We start from the raw sequence: 22,661 nt of genomic DNA on the forward strand, positions 1-22,661 counted from the left end.
CCTTTTCACTCTCTTTAAAATTCACAAATGAAAAATGTCTGAAACTACATTCAACCCAGCACATTCCACTCAGGTATTTATCAGAGAAAAACCACGTCCACACAAAGCACACACAGGGTCTGGCAGAAGTGAGGCCTGCTTGAGTGTGGCTGGTGCAGAAGACAGCAAACCCATAAATACATGAAACAGAAAACTCTGTATATGATGGCGTCTCACCAGTGCCCCGAAGGAGTGGTAGACCTGTGGTCAGGGCGATGGGAGGGGAAGAGGGAAGCTGAACTCAGCATCAAGGCGCCTGTGAGCAGCTGCAGACAAGGGACGTGGGGGGCGGTGGGTGTGGGGGAAGCTGCCAGAACACTGCTCTCAGAAAGAAGAGGGGCCAGGGCGGGTGGTCGAGACGTCCCCATAGTGTTGTTTGCGCTGTTCTTTGCAAGGACACTGAGCAGGGGCCGCCAAGTAAACTGAAACCACCCAGGAGCCTGGGAGGTTACAGGAGAACAAAGGTCCCAAAAGGAGGTCATAGTCCAATCCCTCGCTGAAGACGGAGCAGAAGACGGAGACACATGCCGTAAGTATTTTATGGGAAGAACATTGGAGGTGTTAGCAAGAAGCATGTATGGGGAGATGCTTGGTTATCTAAGTCAGAGTGAGGGGAGAGTAAATGCCTTTCCAACTTTCATTTTGGTTGCAACCTAAGGTCAGAAATTACAGATAACAGTAAGTTTGTATGAGGTTTTTGTTTCAAAAGGGAAGAGACGTGGCAATTTAATAATGAGTAGAAAGGATGAGATGTGGCCGGTAAATGAGATTCGGCGTCCAGCTGATAACGGAGAGTTCCCAAGAAAGCAGGCGAGGGACACCACGAGGGAGGCTGGGCGTGTCCTGGAGTGGGAGGCCCTTCTGTTCAGGGGCAGTGGGAGGCTGTGAAGGCAGCGAGTGAGGGGTGTTCGGGAGCTAGCGCGTCTGTGCTGCAGGCAGCGACCCCATCTGTGCGTAGAAAGCCACAGGAGGGGGTGAGGGTGTGCGCTTTGCCAAACTCACGGGGAGGCCTTGCAGCTCACTGAGTGCAGCAGGGAGAGGAAGTCACTGGGTGTGTGGGCACTTAAACCAGGGGCCGTGTCCCAGTCCGGTGCTTTGTCCGACGCAGCCCCGGAATGGAGAGTAATCCAGAGTCGCTGGGATTGGCGTCTCCATGGGCAGAGGGGTTCAAGGGCCAGGTGGATGTGAGGATGGTGGGTCCCACTGAGCATCAACTGGCGAGAGTAAATGTGGGTTAAATGGACAGTAAAAGAGGAACGTGGGGTGCAGTGGACTCCAAATGTGCTGATGGACTATGGGTCCCCAGGTGGTAGGGGAACCTGGGCGTGGGGACCGATGCTGCGTGCCAGAGGAAGTGAAACTCCATTGAGTAGCTGTGCCGTTTTAGAGCCACGTGATTCTGCTCTGTAACCGAAGCCTTCTGAACCCGTTCTTTCTTGTTCAACAGGTAAGTGAACCCAGACCGCAGGGGCTGTCACGCGGACTGATAAAGCCTATTCGTGGTATTACATAACCTGCAAGCAGGGGGTCACATGCAATAAAAATGGGTTCTTTCCCTGGAATCCTGGCAGAAGGGAGCGAGTTGAACTGCTGTTGTTAAGACTAGCAGGACACGCACATACCACACGCCCCGGGCCCAGGGGGTGGGCAACTGCCTTCAGTCCCCACCGGGGATGACCACAACTTGGCTCTCGAGCCTTGGTCCCGTGGCCACTGGGCTCTGGCTCACTCTGGGGAGAGTGTGGGGCTGCTGCTGCCAGGTCAGGGGCAAGTTTCACTTGCTCAGCTGCCGGAAGAACAAATCAGGACAGCTCCGAGACCCAGCCTCGCACAGCACCCGCTGCTGCAGAGGGCCCATGGGTGCAGCGGAGCCTTCATCCTGGGAGACAGGCTGAGCTCAAGTGAGTCACCATCTTTGCTGATTTTGATCTTTTGTGGCTGAGCCCAAATAGCCAGGGATTGGGAATTAAGGTCGTGCAAAGTGTAACTTGAAATTCCTGAATACATGCAGATGTGGGAGAACAATTTCTGGTATTTTATAGACTTAGGAGGAAAATAGGATGGTATTTTTATGTAAAGTCTTGACCAAGTGTTCAAAAATACTGGTCTTATTATTGTTCCTATACCCGGCAACTGAGTGAAGCATTATAGCAGCTCCATGTTTGTGGTGTGTAGGTGGAAACAGACAGTGGTTATTTTTCCTAAGTAAAGAAAACTTCTCTCCCACCCGAGTAAATGCTTCTCCCAGGTTGCTGGCATTTGGGTGTAGGTGTCATGAAAAGGCATTTTTATAAAACTGAAATACAGTGAAGTCAAGTATATATAAAAGAATAGTCAAGGTTCCCTTTCAAACGCTCTTCCTTGTTCTCTACTATTTAGTGAGATGGGTCCCTTTGTTGGGCAAATCCAAGCCCAGTGCAAGGGGCGGGGCGGTGTGCCAGAGGCGGGAGCCCGGACTGGCCTGACGCCTGTGGAACTCAGCTGTGATTAGGTTTTCCCTCGTCTCTCGCGTTCCCAAAGCAGTTGGACAGAGCAGACGCCGGAGCCCGGAGGGCCCCTTCCCAGTGGAGGCTGCGTCGGAGTGGAGCTGGCCGTGCTGTGTCCACCGTCTGCGGCTGGGAGCCCTCCACTGTACTAGAGGTCAGCCAGCTTCACTCCAGCCCCCCTGTGCATGTCTGACCAAGTTCAAAGTCTCCTACCCAAGCGGTAACTTGATATACGAACTTTCCCAGTGTCTGCTTTTCACTTTCCCCGTTCACATCACCTCCCACGCCAGTCCCGTGAAGATGCCTGCTGCCTTCCGCGCAGGGACTTCAGGAGCAGATGTGCGTGATGGGCGCTGTTGACCCCACCACAGTGACAAAGCCGCCGAACTGACCAGCCACGTCATGAAATAAATTCCGATGTGGCTTTGTTCGCCCACCGCCAAATCCACGCAGGGCCGTTCTGAACGTCAGTCACTGGCAGCAACAGTGTGGAAGGAAAGGGGCCGTGTGCTAAGCCTGAAAGCTCAGGGGGGCCTGCAAGGCAGCCTTACAAACTTGGGGACCCAAAGTAGCCACAAAGGAGGGTCTGGAATTAAAGCTTATTAACTAAAAGCAGTTTGTGGCAGGTAGTCACACCCTAGGCTCACTGGTAAATAACATTTTACCCTTCTTCACAGAATAGCTTTTTCAGCACAGATTATCTGCTGATCTTCCAGCAGCACTGCCCTCCTGGTCGTGGGTGTGTGCCGCTCGCTGCTTGTTTCAGCAGCCGCCCGGCCCAGAATGTCCCGGCGCACACCAGGGCGGGGCGGGGCTGAACAGTGTGCGGTGGCCGCAGGTCCAGGGCTGCTCTCCTGTGCGGTTCGCTGCTTTGTTTAAAGGACAAATGATGAGTCCAATGAGGTCTACACTGGTTACGTGCACAGAATCTCTCTGACATGTGATTTCCCCATTTTCCCTCAGTCACTCATGGGTTAGATTAACTGAATCTTTATGTGGCTGAGAGGCCCCCGATTCTGCTTCCTGCCTGGGACTTCCATGGGGAGACACAGCAGGGGGCTTGCACAAGCACTTGCCCAGGGACCACCACCAGCTACCGAGGGTCTGACTCAAGCCAGTCGGCCGGACCCTCATTGTTAGTGTCCCCCACCTGCTCTCCCCCTCCCGCCTTAGTCCTGTCGAGTCCCCGCTGAGACCCAGGGATGGGCCGGCAGACGTCCATCCTCGGTTTGGATCCAGATCTCACTGCTGGTGAGGAAAAGGCCCTGGTTCCTGCTGGGACCCCCGCCCAGGAGAAACCCTGCTGGTGGGGAATGGGGGTCAGCGGCGCAGTGCTAGCAGGAGCCTGGAGGAGGCTGGCACGCTGGCTGTGGAGGGGCCCAGGGTCGGGTCGGCCCCAGGTGGAACACGGCGCTGGTCGGAGCCTCGCCTCAGCGCAGTCAGGGGGCCCATCACACAGCGCTCCAGAGTCCCTGCTACAGCACCCGCCACCACATGCGTGGCGAGAAGCCCCAGCCAGCAGCCCCTCATGGTCAGGGCCAGAGCCCAGGTCCTGCCCCACCAGCGGCCTGCGGGCCCCACACAGCCAGCGCCCGGGCCCTGTGAGTCCACGCCCCGGGGCCAGCCTCTGACTTCTCCATCTGGTTTGACTGACAGAACTGTGGACAAAGGCGCTCACATACCCATTCCACTCGCAGCTTGACTCCTACCAGGTCAGTCCACTGTCTAGAGACTTTGTCAGGGAGACACTCCACAAGTGGACTCTGTCCATTCTGAGTTAACTTCAGCTGGACGAAATACGGATGAATGAAGGCTCTTCCCGACTGATTACAAACACAGCTTTTGTTTTTCAATGTGTGAGTCCTCAAGAGTGTTTAGAGCTTTGAAGTATGGGTGGTGAGTCTTCCACATTTATAACCCTTATAGTGTGCGTCCTTCCGTGTTGTCTAAGATTAAAATACTTACTGAAGGCCTTTCCGCACAGATAGCACTTGTACGGCTTCTCTCCGGTGTGAATCCGCTGATGCAGTGCGAAGTTGTAGCTTCTGTTGAAGGCCTTGCCACATAGGCCGCATTCGTACGGCTTCTCGCCAGTGTGAGTCCTCTCGTGTCGCCTGAGGACAGAAGAGTGGGTGAAGGCTTTCCCACACAGGTGACACCTGTACGGCTTCTCCCCAGTGTGTGTCCTTGCGTGTCGTTTCAGGACAGAAGAGTCGGCGAAGGCTTTCCAGCACAACCGACACTCGTAGGGCTTCTCCCCCGTGTGTGTCCTCGAGTGTCGTCTGAGGACAGAAGAGTCAGAGAAGGCTTTTCCACATTGACGACACTCGTAGGGCTTCTCTCCGGTGTGAGTTCTCTCGTGTTTGCCAAGGTGGGAACGGTGGGTGAAGGCCTTCCCACACAGGTGACATTCGTGTGGCTTCTCCTGATTGTGAGTCCGCTCGTGTTGTCTCAGGTAAGACACTTTACTGAAGGCTTTCCCACAGAGATGGCACGCATATGGCTTCTCTCCAAAGTGCGTCCTCTCGTGCTTCCTCATGTCAGAGCAGTGAGTGAAGGCCTTGCCACACAGGTGACACCCGTGCGGCTTCTCACGAGTGTGAATGACCTCATGTCGTCTAAGGTTGTAACTTTTACTGAAGGCTTTCCCACAGAGATGGCACGCATGTGGCTTCTCTCCAAAGTGCGTCCTCTCGTGCTTCCTGAGGTCAGAGCAGTGAGTGAAGGCCTTGCCACACAGGTGACACCCGTGCGGTTTCTCTCCAGTGTGAATCATCTCGTGCCTTCTGCGGTTCGCAGCATTACGGAAGGCTTTCCCACACACGTGACACTCAAAGGCCTTCTCTCCACCCTGGGCTCTGCGGTGCTGTCTGGCGGCAGAGCGTCGAGTCAAAGCGCTCCCACCCTGACACTCGTGTGGCTTACTCCTCACACCGCCTGGTTTATCCTGATCAAAGTGACTGACCACTCTTCTAAATTCTTGGATGATGTGGGGTTTCTCTCCATTGCGAGGTATCATACATGGAGTCAATGTTAAGATTTCAGTAAAATTTTCTCCCAGGTCATTACATTCAAAAAGATCTTCTTCAGTAGGAAATCTCTGCTTTTTGAAAAAAATGAGACACTGTTAGAGGTTTAGCTGCATTTATCCACCCCTTCACACATTTCTCTACACATACACTGCATTCTGGAGTGATCGTTCTGTGGCAGCCCCAGTTAAAACTGTTCCCATCCCTCATGCAAACGTGGGCATTACTCTCCCATGTACAGAAGGGTTTTCTCTCTTGTGGCATCCCAGCAGCAGCAGCTGTGTGATTAATTTTTAGATGTTAGGTTTCAAAGAGTGGTTGAACCAGGGTTATACCACTGCATATCAGATCTCAGGTTATAGTTTTGACTTCAGGTTAAATTTCTTCCCTAAAACCAAACTAACCAAAGCTTTCTCGTGCAAGAGCCCATGGTTCCAACTGCAATCAGTCAGGTCACTATGCCAAGTGTACGACTTGCTCACCTCCCAGGGCTGTACTTGGAAGGACAGGATCACACACACTGAACTTACCATGTCCCTGACTAGGGACGTGTCCTTCCTGTGGAAACGTTGAGTGGATGTCCTTTCTTGTTTTTTAAAATCATCTTTCCTGTCTGAAATAACTGGGAAAAAATAGACCTGCGTTATGAGGATTACCATGGCGAAGAGACCCAATGCCCATTGCAGTATGTTTCACATGTTAACACGCGAACGGGAAAGAATGTCAAAGTAGGGAGTGCTTTAAGAAGAAACACATTGCAGACATCAACAATTGACATTTTCTGAGGTAGAATTTGAAAAGAACAAAATGAATGGCAACTTGGGGAGGAAGAGAGAAAATTTTTGTTGAATAGGTCCATGAAAAAGGACATTTTGTGAATTAAAAAAATAAAAAACATCACTGTTATTGGCAAGTCAGGGACACCATGGGCAGTTTCATGAACAGCAGAACAAGACAGTCCCCAGACAACGAAGTGCAGAATGACCGCAGGCAAGTTACACTCTTCACCCCCGACCTCGTCCTCAGCAGCGCCTGCTCCGTCCCCCTCACAGTCCTCCTTAAGGGCAGCCACGTCCTTGCGGGCCGCACGCCCTCACCCATGTCCCAGTGGACAGAGGCTTGCTGGGCAAAGCCCAGGCCACACCTGTGGTCCAGGCAGGCCCGGGCCTCGGCAACAGCTGGGTGTTGCTCGGCGTGCACGCAGCGTGCTCACTTTCCCCAGGTCTGCACCAGCACCTCCGCGGGAGGAGGTCGTGACCCCAGCTCTGAAGCCAGCGGGCCCCAGCCCACACACTGGGTGCTGCACTTGGACTCGGTGGTGCTGACGGCAGCACTGTCGTCCTTGGAAACCATGTCACGAAAAGAGAACAGGCAGCAAGCTAGTCAAGGTGGAGAGGTCACACGTCACCATGTGGTCGAAGGGCTCAAAGCAGGTGGCGGTGGTCTCTGCCGCAGTAGCTGTTTGCAGTGGGCTTTCTCAGCAGAGACGACGGGGGCATGGGTGGCCAAAGGGAAGTGCACTCTGGGACGGGGCACCAGGCTGGCGTGGATGCTGTGAGGTCAGCGCTCAGGGCTCCGCCGGACCCCAGGGCTGGCTGAAAAGACGGTTACGGTCAGTGCAGGCTGGGTGCTCACTGTCGAGGCTTCTACGATGGATGTCGTAGGTGGCGTTGTGGTCAGCCGTGAAAGCACAGTCGGAGTGCTCCAGGCGTGTGGGCGGTGAGGAGGGGTCACAGGGCTCAACGACAAGTGTGAAGCTTGGCGGGGGACGGGGAACGGTGAACAGAGAACTCCTGTGAGGACATGAATATAACCTTCCCCGAAACCAAAGACAACGAGAGACCCTTGAATAGAAGTTAATACCTGCAAATCTGAAGAATTTGTCTCCTACGTTTAAAACACATGACTGAACTGAAAGGTCTTCATTTACTCACGTGCAGAGCCCACTCCCTCCCCAGCCAGGTCCTCCTCCCCCCGAGGCCCCGCACAGGGTGCTCACCTGGACTCTGGCCTTGCAGCCCGCCTGTCCCATCTCTTGACAGCTGCTCTCCCTCCTTCCACTGGGAAATCACATCGGATTTGTGGAGCCGACTGCCTGCTTATAGGAAAATGACACATGGAATTTGTTCTGTGCTGCTAACAGTACATGACCATCAACACAGGGTCAAGTCACAAGAAAGAGGAAGTTCACCATGGAGGTCAGCTTACGGAAGATTGTATCGAAAACAGAATGGACAGTTCTCCTCCAGCAAAAACATGGCTTTTGAACTTGCTCCAAAAGCTCTTAAGGACCTGTCATGCTGATGCCCATGCCCAAGTTCAAAGACAGACTGCAGAGTCACCGATATTTTCACTCAGTGAGAAAATACAAGTTTCCACAGTATTTGACTATTATAGCCAAAAAAAATCCAATAAATACAACTTCTACCAGAAAAAAAAACAAAACTAAATTCTATGTGGAAAACAAAATGTCCTGTTATTTTTAATACTGTGTACTGGTCTGACCTCAGTCCCCGCAGCAAAACAGTAATTAAAAGAAATCAACGCATTCACTTGCCCATCAAGAACAGCGAGTGATGAGAGACCCACCGGTCGAGAGCAGGTGGCTGATGCTCTCCAGCATCACGTCGGTGAACAGCCTCCTCTGGGACGCGTCCAGCAGGGCCCACTCTTCCCGGGTGAAGTCGACGGCCACGTCCTCGAAGGACACCGCTTCCTGAGGCAGCGCGGACGCCGCTTCAGACAGGGTTGTGCCCACCCACCTCCGGGGAGGATGGCGCGGGCGGGCGACAGCCCTGCGCAGGTGGCGGCGGACTGTGCCGAAGGGTCTGACAGTGTTTTGGGTCTAGTCACGTTGTTCTCGTCACTCACCTGGACACCTGACTCTGAGGGACACCCACAGAGACGTGCCCACTGCAAACACACAGAACTCCATTGTGAAGAAATACCATACGAGGTGTGGTGTGATGTGACCTGGATCCCGGCAAATGGGCCATCGTGACTGCAAATCACGATTATGAAATCTGCCCTGAAAGTTTGTGATTAAAACACTCTTCCCCACCAACGTCAAGGAAACCTACAGTCTCATCACAAGGAACGTAGCGTCCACCGTCAGCTGCTTTTTACCAGGACTACGGCAGGCTGTCCGCCTTTGTCACCTGTCCCCTCATCAGTGAGCTCATTTAACAGCTGTGAATTTTTAAAGGTCCAGTGAGCATGTGGAAAGTGACAACCATCGAGCAAACACTGTTAAATACAAGCTCTGTGCTTGTTATCCAGTGAAGGGCAGAAGACGCTGAGACGCGTCCGGAACTCTGCAGCACTGGACACAGAGCACAGAGCACGTGGGATCGGCACGCACAGCCTGCCGTCGCCTCAGGCTCCGACGCTCGCTGCCAAGTGTGCAGACAGGGCTGGGCAGCACTGGCCAGAGACTCTGGGACCCCTGTGCTGGAGGACGGGCAGGCTCCAGTCCGCCCGGGGTCTGAGCCCCCTCTCATGCAACTGTCCTAGGACCCCCGAACACCAGTTGCCCTCGCCCCTTTCGTCGCCTCACCCCGCACCCCTGAAGCCTTGACTGTTCTGGCCTCTTTGGTTCATCGGAAACTCCCACGAGGCCCCAGGTGTCACTCTGCCTCCTGCACTGCTCCTGGGTCACAGCCAGAATGAAGGACTCAGCGCTCCGTGTGCTGTGCTTGCACTTAATCAAGGTTGGTGAAAGGGGAATTACAAAAAAAGAAAATTCATGATTTGGGACAAAAGAATCATGAGTATTTTAGTTTTCCTTTTTAGATTTCAAAAAGTACAAACATATTCTACCAAAACTTGAGGAGGTTTGGAACTGGACCAAAGCAAAGAATGACTTCTCGCGTGCCCTCTGGCGTGACCACTGTGTGCTTCCCCCAGCCCCGGCCAGCACCCCCGCACCCCAGCACCCCAGCACCTGTGACACGGGATGGACTGAGCTCACCCGTGGGAACGTCTGCCTCCCTTTCCAGCTATAATATTTTGCTCCTTCCTCAATTCTGAGGCCATCACAATTAATAATATGGTTAGTGTGTAACTTTCTTGTTTTGTTAACAATGCCATGGATTAGACGGGGAGAATGAAAGCTTTCTCGTCTGTGCTGTGAACACACACACACTGACAGAGACTGGAGCATCTTGGTTGCCAGGAGAGAGACCACCGCGGAACCTGTCTGTGCCTCAGCATGAGCACCCCAGAGTCCTGGGGAAGCCAAGCTGCGGGGCAGGTGCTGGAGAAGTCTCCCGAGCGCACGCAGGACATCGGTGCCGGCAGGAGAAACACACGTGCTCTGGCTGTAACTGAGATGCACTCTCAACGGAAAGAGTGATGGTCACCTCACCTGCGACTCCATGTCACCAGCTCCGCTGCCAACCGTCCTCTGGGTCTTCACCACACAGGTGGCAAAGCTGGGGAAGGAGAGGGAAGCCATGAGACCTCATCATCTACAGTTCCCAGACCCAGCTGTCCCGGAGCCCCAGTGCCTCCCCAGCCCAGCTGACAGCGACAGGCAGCGTGGCCTGAGACGCAGTGGGAAGCCCTCCCCACCCAGGGCCAGGAGGCTGGTGACCGATGCTCCGAAGAAGCTCCGCACGCCTTCGCCTTAGAGGAGCCGAGAGCTGCAGGGCTGCATGCTCACGGGCCCACGACGCCCAGGGTTCTCGACTCGCTCTCGATCCCCGACTCGTGCCACACGTGCCTCTACCTCCAGCCTCCACGGAGAGACCGCTCAGGTTCCGTCTTCGTAGTTTGCTCACAAGCAGCGTCTCTCCTGCTCCGTGCAGCAGCCTGGTCCCTCAGTCCAGCCCTACCACTCCTGCCGCCGGCCCCCGCGCACGCTTGTCCTGGACAGTCCGTCTCTCCAGGTGAGGTTCCCACGAACATCGAGCCCTCCACCTGACCTTCAGGTTTGTGCTGCATGAAGATGGTTATGAACCAAGGGAGCTGGGAATACTTTTCATGATAGGGTTCATCAATTCAGTGACTTACTCCATTTAGAGGAACGGCATCCACCTTGCAAATGTACCCCTGAAGGCCCCTTGCGTCAGAGACCAGCGTGTGTGGGTCACAGAACGACTCTCCCGTTCAGCGTCCTCATGGGCCAGTGGGCTTGGAGGACACAGAAGGAAGGCATCGTGGGAGGAAGTTCAGTTGTTCCGTCTGATGTTTTTAGAAAAGCAGCAGCTGAAATCCTGCCCTTACCAGTCATTGTTAGCAGGAATTTCCCCAATTTCATTATTTATTTCAGTGTGTGTGTGTGTGAGACAGCATGTATAAAGTTATGTAAATGTTCCCTTAAAACATCAATAATCATGTGTATTTCACAAATGACAATAATAATGAGTCATAACAGAATTAGGTTTAATTCACCCATTTGTAACTTATAACGGTAAAGTTTTAGTAAATGTAACTCTATGCTTAAAGAGTTACATATATTTGCTTCCTGATTCCTCAGAATAAACCTGCTGATTATGGCTCATTTATAAATTTAATAGATGATGTGATCTGAGGTTCAGAACTTCGGTAATGTGACAAAATCAAATGCATGCAAGCACAGAAATGCATGCAAGCACATGTTAGAAAGTGGCATAGGTATAGTTTGAATTCGTCTCTGCCTCCTTCTGAGTTCAAATTCTTCCAGGGTCACATACCTTACCCAGACTTTACCTAGAATCATACCTTTAACATTAAAATTCAGAGGCTCCACTCGGTTTTTGTGACGTAGTCTCCTTCTTGCCTTTTCACAGAAAATCTCTCCCCACACCCACGTTGCATGTCACAGGGGGCCACGGCATTGCCCCCGCTCACCCCCTCCCCTCTACCGCCCGGCTCCCGGCTCCAGTGGGTGTCGGCCGAGGTGAGCATTGTTTCTGACGTGCCCCTGGCCATCAGCCATGTCCGCCGAAGAAGACCCTCCTCACACAGGGCGTCTCCGAAGAGCTCCCTGCCCCACGACTGTGGCTGAGCCAGAGCAACCGGCCTCAGGTCCCATCTTGGGCACTGGCGCCTCTCCCCTGCCTCCAGCACTTGTCTGTGTGCCTCTGAACTCCCACATTCTCGCACTCCCTCACTCTCAACAGATGACACAGTTCCTACCAAGTAGACATGCCATGTGAGTTTAACCTCCAAAAATGTGCAAACGTTCCTGCATTTTTGTCTACAAATATACATGCAGGTATATTTATTCGCATGCACATGCACACATGTGCATGTATGAAGTTCTGGCTGAAGTACAGGGAACCACGTGAGTGGGTGGATGAGAATCTCTCTGCAGTTTGTGTGTGTGTGGGGGGTGCATCTTGCAGGAACTTGTTACATTATGAAGCCCGCCGGCTCCTGACCCAGCCCGGCCCCCCAGAGCAGAAACCTGCAGAGAAGTCTGCTCCCTGCAGCTGCGTGGAAGCCAAGGTCTCACCGGGACACGTGTGCTGGGACAGTTTAAGGTCCCCTACAGCCAGACACGCAGTGACTCCGTTCTAGACAGTTACGAGGCCAGACAAACACCATCATGTGGATGAAACGCCACTTTCGTGGGCCACGCCTGTCAGCTTCCAAGAGCTCCCTCTTCCATGGCAAAGCATCGATACTTCGGGGTGAGAGGCACAGCTTCACGTCCAGCCTCAGACGCCCTGCACAGTCAGGTGAAGCATGCTGCACCTCATCCCACTCCGCTCCTGACTTCTCAGGCAGTCCCCGCACGATTCACGCGGGCCGACGGCTCGTGCAGACCTGGTTCCGTGCGAGCCGGGTCCCAGAGGCCGGTCTGTCTGCCTGAGGGCGTGAGCGCGAGGGACTGGCTCTGGAAGCAGGAGAGGACAGCAGGCAGGCCAGGGCGGGAGGGAAACGGGCAGCACAGGGCACTTGAGACGGCCACGGGTCCGCGCGCACGAACAGCAGCGTGTCCGGAGCAGGAGCCGGAGGAGCCGACTGTCTGCCGGGGCAGGGCCGAGGCCGAGCCTTCCGCCCCCCTTCGCCGCTGCTCTGAGGTCCCTCCTCCGGCGACTTGGCTCGCTCGTGGCTCCGGGTTCAGAACGCGCCATCCGGGTCTCCCCGCCGCCCCGCTCCGCCCCGCCCCGCCCACGCCCCCTACCGGTCGCTCTCCCACTCGCCCTGCGCCCACGGCACCCACCCGCCTCCCACCCTCCGCGCCCGCCCGTTGAACAGCCCTCGCCCTCCCTCACTCCCCCGCCGGCCCCCGCCGCTCCCCCTTTGTCCCCACCCTCTCGCCACAGGCCGACCTGCGCGGGACGGAGTCAAGGGGCCCTCTGCCCTCCCGGGGGGATGCCGAGCCGGCGAACACTGCCACGCACGGACAGCGGAGCGGATTTGGGACCGAAGGGTGGCAGCGCCCGGGATGGCAGCGCCCCCTCCCCCAGCGCCTGGGGACGGCGCCTCGGGGAGGTGGTCGCCGCGAAGGCCGGCCTGGGGGTCCGCAGGACCGGGGCCCGGGACTGCGCTGCGTCCTTGGGGCGAGAAGCCACGTCGCCAACGGGAGCTGAACACCACCCGGTGCGGGGCGGCCTCGGAGTGCCTGTGACCAGAACCGGAAAGGACTCTGAGCGGCGCCGGAGCGCTCGCCTCGGGGCCTCTCGGGACAGCGGGGACTGTGGGCGCACAGGCAGGGACACTCGCGAGGACGCCCGGACCCGGGTGCGGAGGACGCTGGGGGCCGGAGGCCGGAGGTAAAGCTCAGAGAACGGAGCTCACTCACCCAGCCAGGACCCTCGCTCGGGGAAATCGCCTTCTGCGCCCACAGGAAATTACGCCGGGTGGGGGGGCCTCGGCTAGGAAAGGCGGGTTGGAGACCGCGTGGGCTTCTAGGGGCGGGGCCTGAGGGCGGGGGCGGGGCCGGGGTCGGACCGAGAGGCCGGAGCCGCGAGTGGCACGGTCAGGGGGCGTGTCTTGAGAGGGCGGGGCCTTAGCCTCCGGCCCCGCCCCCGGTTTCTGTTAGCCGCTCCTTCCAGCCAGCGCACCTTGGGTCTCCACGTCTGAGACGGTTGGAGTTTCTTTGGCGCCATGGCAACCTGACTCCTTCCTCCTGACTTCAGTTTAAATGTTTAAGACAGTTCAAGGCAGGAGCTTAGAGTTGTGAGGCCATTTAAACCACTGACAAGTTGATATGGTTTAAGTAAAAATCTGTTTTCCGTGCTGGAGACACGTCTCCTGCGACTTCAGGGGACGCAACGGAGCCTTGGGCTCGGACGACAGCCGCAGCGGGTCCCAAGCGTCGGCGGCTTCTGCACTTGGAAGGGCCGTTCAAGTCAGCAAGGCCTGAGTGGTCTGTGTTGAAGCCTGAAGCCAGCTGTGAACGTGTCCCAGTCGTCATGTTCGCGTTATAATCTTTCTTACACGTCAGTCTTCAGGCTCCGCTCCGGCCATCGGATCTGGGCCTTAAGAGCCGAAGGTGCCTGTACGACTGACCACCAGTCCTCCTGGCGACACCGGCACCGAGAAATAACAGGGGGCCAACACAGGTGACTGTGCTATTCACTCATCTTTTATTAATGCCAATTTAACCCAAATCTACACTACCCTCACGACAGTACTAATTAGACACAATCAGTAATGACATCACACAAGAGAACTGGGCCCCAGGAACCCGGGTCCCAGAGTCTCAGTGTGGGAGACAGCACGGTGAGCAAGGGAGTCATCCGCGTCTTGCAAGGAAGGACCTCTGGAGCCAAGTTCCCAGCAGGGCAGAGCCTCTGGCGCCGATGCCAAGGGAGACCAGTGTTGTGTGGAGCGGCACTCTGATGTGTGGAGCTCAGCTGTCTCAGCAGTGGTCTGGAACCCGCCTCCGTTATACCTTGAAAGTGATGTACTTCGTGTGTCTCGATAAGGGTCTTGACACCGCTGACGAACAGTGGAGAATTTCTCCAGGAGCCTGTCTGTGGGTGGTCCCACTCTGCAGGCATGGCTGTTCCCATCAACTGTGCTGCTGTCTTGGGTGTGTCTCCTTGTCAGATGTGTCTCCTTGTCAGATGTGTCTGGCGTGCCTTACATAGTTTCCTTCTTGAACCAAAGTATCATGGCTGACTGGCAGCCATCTCGGTTGACATGAGTGACTCCACTTTGTTTCATATACTTCGCACTTCCTTGACTGGACAGATGCCATTTTATTTGTCCTGCTCTCCAACAGAAAGGCACGATGATGCCACGGGATGTGATTTGTGTCTCTAGTTTGTGGTTTGAGTTCCAGTTCACCAGCGGCGAGGCGGGCACAGTCCATTCACCTTTTTTCTGCTTCACACTTGCCGATGTGACTTGTAAATTCAAGACCTCTGGGATGATTCCACAAGTGTGGATGGCATCCCATAAGTTGATTTGGTCATTAATTTGTAAGTATATTGTAACTTCATCTTTTTCTTCATTCACAGAACTATTGGAAAGGGATACATTAAAAAAAAATCCAATGACACATTAAACAACACACAGTAAGACGTTATTCATAGGTGGGGCCGTCTCCATACTTGGCGTAGGGAGCACTGCAAAGAAGGAAAGAGATTGGGCTCAACTTCAAAGGCAGCACAGGGAAACGGGAATTTTTAGCCAAAGAGCAGGGTAGAGAAGAGGAAACACCAGCGGTCAGGGGAATTTGGCTAAACTTGACCTTTGTAATAAGCCATAACCAAAAGAAGGAGAAGAAGGAGAAATAAGCATGACCACCCTCAAAAAGCCCATAATCTTGTTAACTAGTTTGTAATCCAATCCCTGCCTTGCAAATGCATAAAAGGATGGCCAAAGTGTTCTTCTCTGAGCTCCTGCTTCCCAGTAATTGTGTCAGTTTGGCTCAAATAAATTCTTATAAACATTCTTTACATGGTTGGATGTTTCTTACATCAATAATGGAGAGAAGAGGTGCAAGCCTGGGAACTACTGTATTTTTCGGATTGCAAGATGCACTCCCCACCCCAAATTTGGGAGGAAAATGGGGGGTGCATCTTATAGTCCGAATGTAGCTTACCTGGTTTGCTGTGGCGGGGGGGGGGGGCGGTGGTGGAGCGGGGTCACGGGTTATTAAATATTGTACCACATTTTTTGCTTAAAAAATTTTTCTCCTATTTTCCTGCTCTAAAACCTAGGTACGTCTTTTGGTCCGGTGTGTCTTCTAGTCCTAAAACTATGGTATTCCTGTTCTGGGACCCTTTCCCAAGACTCCTGAGTGCCCTTGAACACAACGCCCGTTTCCCCTGCCATCCACAGGAAGCCCTGCTCTTCCCTCACTTCTGCCCCACCCCAGGCCCCAGGTCCCCTCGCCTTCCCCAACAGGCCGGCACCCTTAGGAACACAACTGTTTCTGAACAAGGTTCACTTCGCAGAGAGAAGACCAGAGCCTGGACTTGCCCCCACTGGGGCAGCTGCTGTCTCAGAAATGGCTGCTTCGTGTCCTGCTGGTGAGAGGTCGTGTGTGTCGGCCGGCCGGCCTGTCACATGACTGGGAGGGAGGAGAGAGAGCTGTCCCCTGAGCTTCTCAGGGAGAAACGAGGTCAGCCCCTGCGACTGCAGGCGAGGCCCCACCGGCCACCTGCCCTCCTGTCCTTGGTGCCCAGGACAGCGGACCGGGCTGCGCGGTTCACTTGCTGCCGGGGTCACGGTGCCCACGGGGCTCGCTCTCTGTGGCATGTTCAGTGCACGACCGCTCAGTCCGGCCCAGCCTCTCCCCCAGCCTGCGGCGAGCCTCACGCTGGGCCCAGTGTGGATGTGCCCTGGGCCCCCCGGCTGTCTGTCCTGGCCCGGGTCACCACTGCCCGAGTCTAGGGAAGGCATTCCAGGCCCAGTCTCAGTGCTGGCGCCCCGTCTTCCGTCCACCCGGAGAGGACTTCTCCTTCCTTTGCCATTGCTCAGAGTGTTCATTTTTAATCACTTATGGCTCGTTTAATCTTGAATGACAGTGTTTTGTGGGCGTGTCTTATCTCCCCCGCCAGCTTCTGTGACCCCAGAAGATCAGTCCTTGAGTCTGGGGTCAGCTCTCACTCGTCTCCATCCACAGTCTCAGCACAGAGCGTGGGCATGCTGTGGAATGAATGAATTTTGATTTCAGTTGTGTGGCGGATGGGGGGGTGGAAGGAAGCTTGAAACGATTTGGGAAATGCTGCGTAGGGCTTGACATTCTTGGCTCTCTGAGAAAATGCAAAAACGCACCTGTCTGCTAAGAACAGAGTCTGTACAGGAATGGAGAGCCCTTAGTTCGTCTATCTGCCCATCCATCCATCCACCCAATGAACACTTATTGAGCACCTACTATGTGCCAGAAATGATGTGCAGTGTGGAGGTGCAGTAGTAAGACCTAAGTTCTAGCTCACACGGAGACTCTGTTCGAGTCCAGAGAGACCGGCAACTAGCAGGGAGCTGCGCAGCGTTAGGAGCCACGGTGCACTGCAGCCAGAGCGAGGTGTGTGCGGGGCAGCTGGGCAGGGAGCCGCGGGAGGCCTGCGGGCTGAGTCACTCAGCAGGGTGGTCCTGGGAAGATCTGGGCAAGAGCCGAGCAGAAGGCGGGGCAGATGGGACAAAGCTTTAAGGTCTGGGAAGGTGGAGAGCAAGGTGGGTGCCAGGCGCAGAGGAAGCAAAAAGCAACTGGATCGTGGAGAACAGGGTGCTGGCCGAAGACAGCAGTTCCACAGGGCGGTGGCTGGTGCGGGGGCGGGGGAGCAGCAGACAGCGGGTGCTCGGGCTGCAGGCTGCAGCGGGGACTGCGGTCTGGACTCCACGTACTTGTCGAGTTCAGACTTGGGCAGCTTTTCTGGGTCTTAGTTTCCTCATCTGTAAAATGCCCAACTTCCAGAGTTCTCGTGAAGATTAAGTGCTGTAACAGAGATAAGCACCCACCCTGCTGTGTCTGCATCGATGGGCACCTGCAGCCCAGGTAGTATGCTGAACGCCAGCACTACCAGGCCAGGGGGTGGCCGGGCTCGTCAGTCAGCGTGTGTCCACGTGCGTGCCTCCTCCTCCACTCCAGGCTCCCCCCTCCCTCCCTCCCTCCCTCCCACTGCCCCGATCTTTCTCCTTCCGTCGTCACCTCTTCCACCCTCTGGTCTCTCTCTTTTTAACCACAATTCATTACTCTTGCTTCCTTCTCATGATTTCAAGCCCCATCATCTCAGCTACCCAAAATTTGGAGTAAAGTCATGTATAAATGTTGTTTGTTTAATATGGTTTTGTCTTCATTTAAAAATCAGGTGTGTTGAATGCTTGACACATCCCTCTTAATTAAAAAGAAGGTGCAGCAGCCCCCACACCTACATTAAGTGACTTGGCACCCTGTCTGGACCTCGAATAATTAGAGTTTCCACTGAGATCACTGTCCCTGAGTAGACAGCGGCTCCTGCAATTGCACTGAAGGGCTAGAAGCAGCCTGTCACCAGGCGTCTGGGGCCCGGTGCCCTGGGAGTCTCTCCACCAATGGGGAATAGAGGTCTGGACGCGGTCTGAAGGCCAGGCCACTCCGAGTCACTGCAGGGACTGTGTGGATGCCTGGCCCCACGATGGGGAGCAGGGCTGACAGGACAGGGAGAGCCCCCTGACTCGTCCCGCTGAAGGAGGATTGCGGCGGAGAGCAGGCGAGAGGCACTGAAGGCAGAGGGAGCGCCGGCCTCCCTCGCTGCCCTGGTCTTCCGGGGAGGGGCATCCAGTGCCTGGTGGTTGCCCACGGCTAGCAGGCCGTCCAGTGCAACCTCCCCACTGGGCAGTGGGACACGGGGGACAGGGGGTGTGAGGTCCCTTGTCCAAGGCCACCCAGAGAGGCAGAGGTGAATGCCGAGTGTGCTTCCCTCTGCACCCAGTCCCCTGGAGTCTGGCGGGAGGAACGTGGTGGGGGATGCTCCTCTGTGCTCTGTGGTCCCTGCTGTGTAGCTCCCAGCCCCGCCCTGGAGCCCCTCGGAGGCCAAGCTTGCTGTTGTGGGCTGGGCTGAAGGGCAAGGTCCCAGTCAGGCCCTGGAGGTGGCCCAGGACTTGGCCCGGGCTGCACTGGAGACAGAGCGCCGGCTAGAAAGCAGACGGAGCAGCGGCCCCCACCCCCTCAGAGGACCACGCGCTTCGTGGGCCATGCTGCAGCTCGAGGGCCGCAGACTGGGCGCTGGAGGGGTTGGGGAAGAGCCCCCGCCCCCACCTTTGCTCTGCCGGGGAAGCCGAGGGACGGGCCTCCTGAGGGAGGGGTCGGGGCGCCGGGTCCTCTGCCCTGTCCTCCAGACACCTCCCCCTCCAGGTGGCCCCTCAATGTCCCCTCTTGGCCTGTGGTCTGCAAGGAGGCGGTGGGGGTGCAGGGCTGGGAGGGCGTCCTCAGCCACACCCGGGCTCCTGGGGGCTCGGCCGCACCAGCCACTAGGGCCCAGACGACAGCTGGGAACGGCGAACACAGGCCTGGGGGAGGCTTCCCACTCGTGGGGGTGGGGGCAGCTGCGGAGAGGAGAGGGGGGAACAGTAGGAATGCCGTCTGCTCTCCCCTCCCCAGTCCCGCACCGGAGAAGAGGGCATGGGACCCAGAAGAAGAGGCCGGGGGCCTCTGGGGGCAAGGAGTCTCTCCCTGAAACTCGTCTGAAAACCACTTGTTGCCTGACTGGCTGAAGTACTCAGAGGAACCTGGCAGCTTCCCCTTTTCCCTGAGCTCTCTCTGGCCTGTGGCGGGAGCTGGGCCCTGAGTCACAGAGAAGCAGGTCCCTCCCAGCCAGTCCCACCATTTAGGGTGAGTGGACGCTGAGGCTTCCGCCTTGCGTGGTGGGGTGGGGAGAAAAGGCAGAGTGAGGAGAGACTTCTACTTTCCTTTCGGTTGACGACTGGCCGTCTTCAAGGACTGTCCTGTCTAGGATGGTCCTGTACTTGTTCTAGGGATTCTGTTGTGTGTGCTTCCTTCCCTGACACCTTTCTCCATTTCCAGGCTCACGCCCCGCCACGCCCCCCCCCCCTTGGTAGTACGTGAAGGTAGCAGCACCGCACGGGGACCGCATAGGGGAGCAGCAGCCACGAGCTTCCACCTGGCAGGCTCTGGCCTTCCCACCCACGTGCCGGGCTCCCGGTTCAGCAGAGCCACAGTGTCCTCCAGAGGCCGTCCCGCCTCTCCCAGGGGGCACCTGCGCATCTGCAGCCTCTGGCGCTCTGCTGCAGGAGGTGCTGCCACGTGCTCAACACGACGACACCCCTTCCGATGTGATCTGAGGCTCCTGACCCCTGAGACCAAAACGGTGGTGGTGCTGCCTGCAGGACCGGTGACCGGGGTGACCTTGCTCTCAGAGTGAACTGCAGACCAGGGAGAGGGCGCTGGGCTCCAGGTTAGCGGGACGCCCCTCCCCCAGGGAAGCAGAGGGACGTAAGAGTCTCCTCGCCCAGCGCTGCGTGCCAGCCGGGTTTTACAGTCGTGCAATCTATGTGTGAGGCTTGTACAGCGTGACAAAGGTGTGTGTGGGATGCAAGCCTCCACTGGACCTTAATGCCAGGACAGGCGGGCGGTCAGCTCCTCCTATCACTGTGGACTTGTGCTGTGCACACTCCAATCAGAGGAAGGGAAGCACAGATCCATAATAACCTCGGTTAGCAGTGACCATGATCGCAGCGTCCCTCGCGCTGGGACTTGGGACACGATAGAGCAGACGCATACCTGCGTTGTGGGCTCACCACCGCACAGCAGGTAGCTGTAATAAGGAATTGCTACAACTTGACAGGAGTGACTACTTTGTACTGTTGCTGTGGGTTAAATTGTGCACCCCCCGGAAATACGCTGAAACCCTAACCCCTGTCCCTACGAGTGTGGCCTTAGTTGAAATGAGTCTTTGCAGGTGTGAGTGAGTGAAGATGTGGCTGTGCTCACTTAGGACGGGCCCCAGTCCCACGCGACCGGTGTTCTCGGGAGAAAAGCAGAGGGGCGGGCAGGCGGAGGAGTGCTGTGTGGCTCTGTGGCAGGGACTGGCCCCGGGAGGCCAGCAAACCACCAGAAGCTGGAAGCCGTCTCAGGGGTCGGCCCCGCCCACACCTGCGTTTTGAACTTCCAGCTCTGGAGCAGCGAGACACTAAATCATTGCTGCCATCTGAAACCACCTAGTTTGTGTGACTCTGTTACGGCAGACTGGGAAAATAATACAACATGTGGAATTTATATCAAAATGCCCACGTCAATGTAATAACACTTTTGTAGTTACGCTGAATTTGGCACGTCTTCCATCAGAATATATGGCTTCTGTGTCCAGACCACGTTCTCTACATCACTGAGAAGGGCAAGATCATTTAAAAACCAGGCTGTGGACTGAGTTATGAGTGATTTCAGTGATATCTCAGAAGTAACAGTGTCTTATGCATGGGGAGTGACAGGATTAGACTCCCTAATTTAGAAAGGTCAAGCTGGCCGCCATGTGGAGGCTGGATTGGATGAGCTGCGGACAGGAAGCAGAGGGAGCAGCGAGAGGACTGGTGCGAGGCGGTGCTGACCTGCACTGAGGCAGGACCCCGAGTTTGCGGAGGAGCAGGGGTGTGGGGACCAGAGAGAGGCTGTGGTCGGTGCCTCCCTGAGGTGGAAGCCAGACCGGTGCGGGAGTGAGTGCCCACGGGGAGCTGGGCCGTCTGGACACCAGTACGAGAGCTCATTCTGCTGAAAGGAGCCTATTTGCTGGACTCTTGACTTATTCGGCCCAGAGAAGGTGAGAAGGGACACAGAAGGGAAGTGGGAGGCTGACCCCATGTCGGGCAGGAGCGAACACCCCACCTCACTGAGTCCTCCCAGCGCCCTGAGAGGGCCCGTCACCCCGCCTGGCAGAGACTGAGTTTACGTTCCTTTGCCTGAGGTCACACAGCTAGTGGGCGGTGGAGCCAGGAGTCAGCTCTGCCCCTGTCTGGGGCTCAGGCTCTTCTCCAGGAACTGAACTGCCACCCTCGACTCCATCCTGAGCCCCTAGGAAGCTAGTGCCGGGCGAGGCCCCCGAGGAAGGGATGTGGATAGAAGAACAGATTTCAGACAGTGGGGGACAGGCAGGGAGTGGAAGTGGGGAAGTCACTGTGACAGGAATCTGGTGCTGGTTGTGCTCTTGAGAAGGCCCAAACCACCTCCTCCTCCCTGCCTGCCCCCTTCCCAGCTGCCTGCCCAAGTCCCACCCCAAACTCCAGTGGGGTGAGTGTGTGGCCGTCTGGACCACTGGGTTGTATGCAGGCTTTCTTCAAATGGAACAGCTGAGCTCTGACCCGAAGCTGCAAGGACCGTGGATCACTGAGTCTGTTCAGGCATTGTGTGCGCCTGCTCTCCTGGCCCAGGTAGGCCTGGGCCCTGGACTGTGAGCTGTGTTAGAATGAGTCTTCAGTTTAAGTACCTGTAAGGTGCAGATGACAAATGTTCCTGCCTCATCTAGTAAATGAGGGCAAAAGGTAAGATGAGGCACGTGATGGACTTCAAATAGGAATCGCATCAAAGTGAGCTTATCAGCAAGTCTGGATTCTCTTTCTCTCTTTGTGGATTCTCTTTTTAATACAGAGTGGGCAGAGCCCTTAAGCCAGGAAAAGGTGGTCTTTGCTGCCACCTCGTGGTAATTTTGGGAATTTGCTGTTCAGTAGATGTACTTCGACTTCAGTGGATGTTACTGGGGAAAGCATCGAGAAAGTGCTGCCCTCTCGTGTGCACCTTGAGAATAGCACCTGAGTGGAAGTAAGCAGGAAACGCTCCTGTCTGCTGCTGGTGTGCACCTTGGGAAGACCAGTGGAGTGGAGGCCACCAGGAGAGGCTCTGCTACTTCCTGTGCACCTTGAGAACAGCACCTAAGAGAAAGCTGCCAGAAAACGCGTTTCTCTGCTGTCATACAGTGTGTAACTAACTAGCGGATGACAACGGACCTCACATCATAAAAGTGTGACGGTCCTCATCCGAAGGAGGTGATGTTGCGGATGTGGTGGATTCCCGAGGGAGTCCTGCAGTAGGAGCTCCTTGTGGAAAATGAGCAGATGACTTCCAACAAGTACTGGTCCCCATCAGACCAACGGAAAGCCGCATGAGGGAAAGCATCCAGAATTTGTCAGCAGAAGACGGGGAAGCTTCAGGATAAGGCAGGAGTGCACACGTGTCTCTTTGGTGGCCAGGGAAAATCGGTCCAGCCTGGCTGTGCAGTCATGGTTCATC

General features: G+C 55.7%; 1 protein-coding gene across 8 annotated transcripts; it reads right to left on the bottom strand.

Annotated features, from left to right (window-relative positions):
- Positions 1-1,958: 1,958 nt before the first annotated feature.
- On the bottom strand, positions 1,959-15,335 carry ZNF596 (zinc finger protein 596). 8 transcript variants are annotated; one of them, XM_045821343.1, is made up of 8 exons: positions 13,290-15,335; positions 12,817-13,109; positions 9,921-9,987; positions 9,111-9,254; positions 8,144-8,270; positions 7,554-7,652; positions 6,085-6,176; positions 1,959-5,628 (listed from the first exon to the last, which is right to left on the bottom strand). In XM_045821343.1, the coding sequence occupies exons 3-8, from the start codon at positions 9,930-9,932 to the stop codon at positions 4,390-4,392; spliced, it is 1,713 nt and encodes a 570-aa protein (XP_045677299.1). In that variant the 5' UTR covers positions 9,933-9,987; positions 12,817-13,109; positions 13,290-15,335; the 3' UTR covers positions 1,959-4,389. The 8 variants fall into 8 exon arrangements, with proteins under 8 accessions (XP_045677299.1, XP_045677302.1, XP_045677300.1 ...); XM_045821346.1 differs by lacking the exon at positions 9,111-9,254; XM_045821344.1 differs by lacking the exons at positions 12,817-13,109; positions 13,290-15,335 and adding an exon at positions 10,278-12,632.
- Positions 15,336-22,661: the final 7,326 nt, after the last annotated feature.

Source organism: Phyllostomus hastatus, unplaced genomic scaffold (genome assembly GCF_019186645.2).
Source record: "Phyllostomus hastatus isolate PE091 unplaced genomic scaffold, TTU_PhHast_1.1 phas_scaffold_46, whole genome shotgun sequence".
Classification (NCBI taxonomy): domain Eukaryota; kingdom Metazoa; phylum Chordata; class Mammalia; order Chiroptera; family Phyllostomidae; genus Phyllostomus; species Phyllostomus hastatus.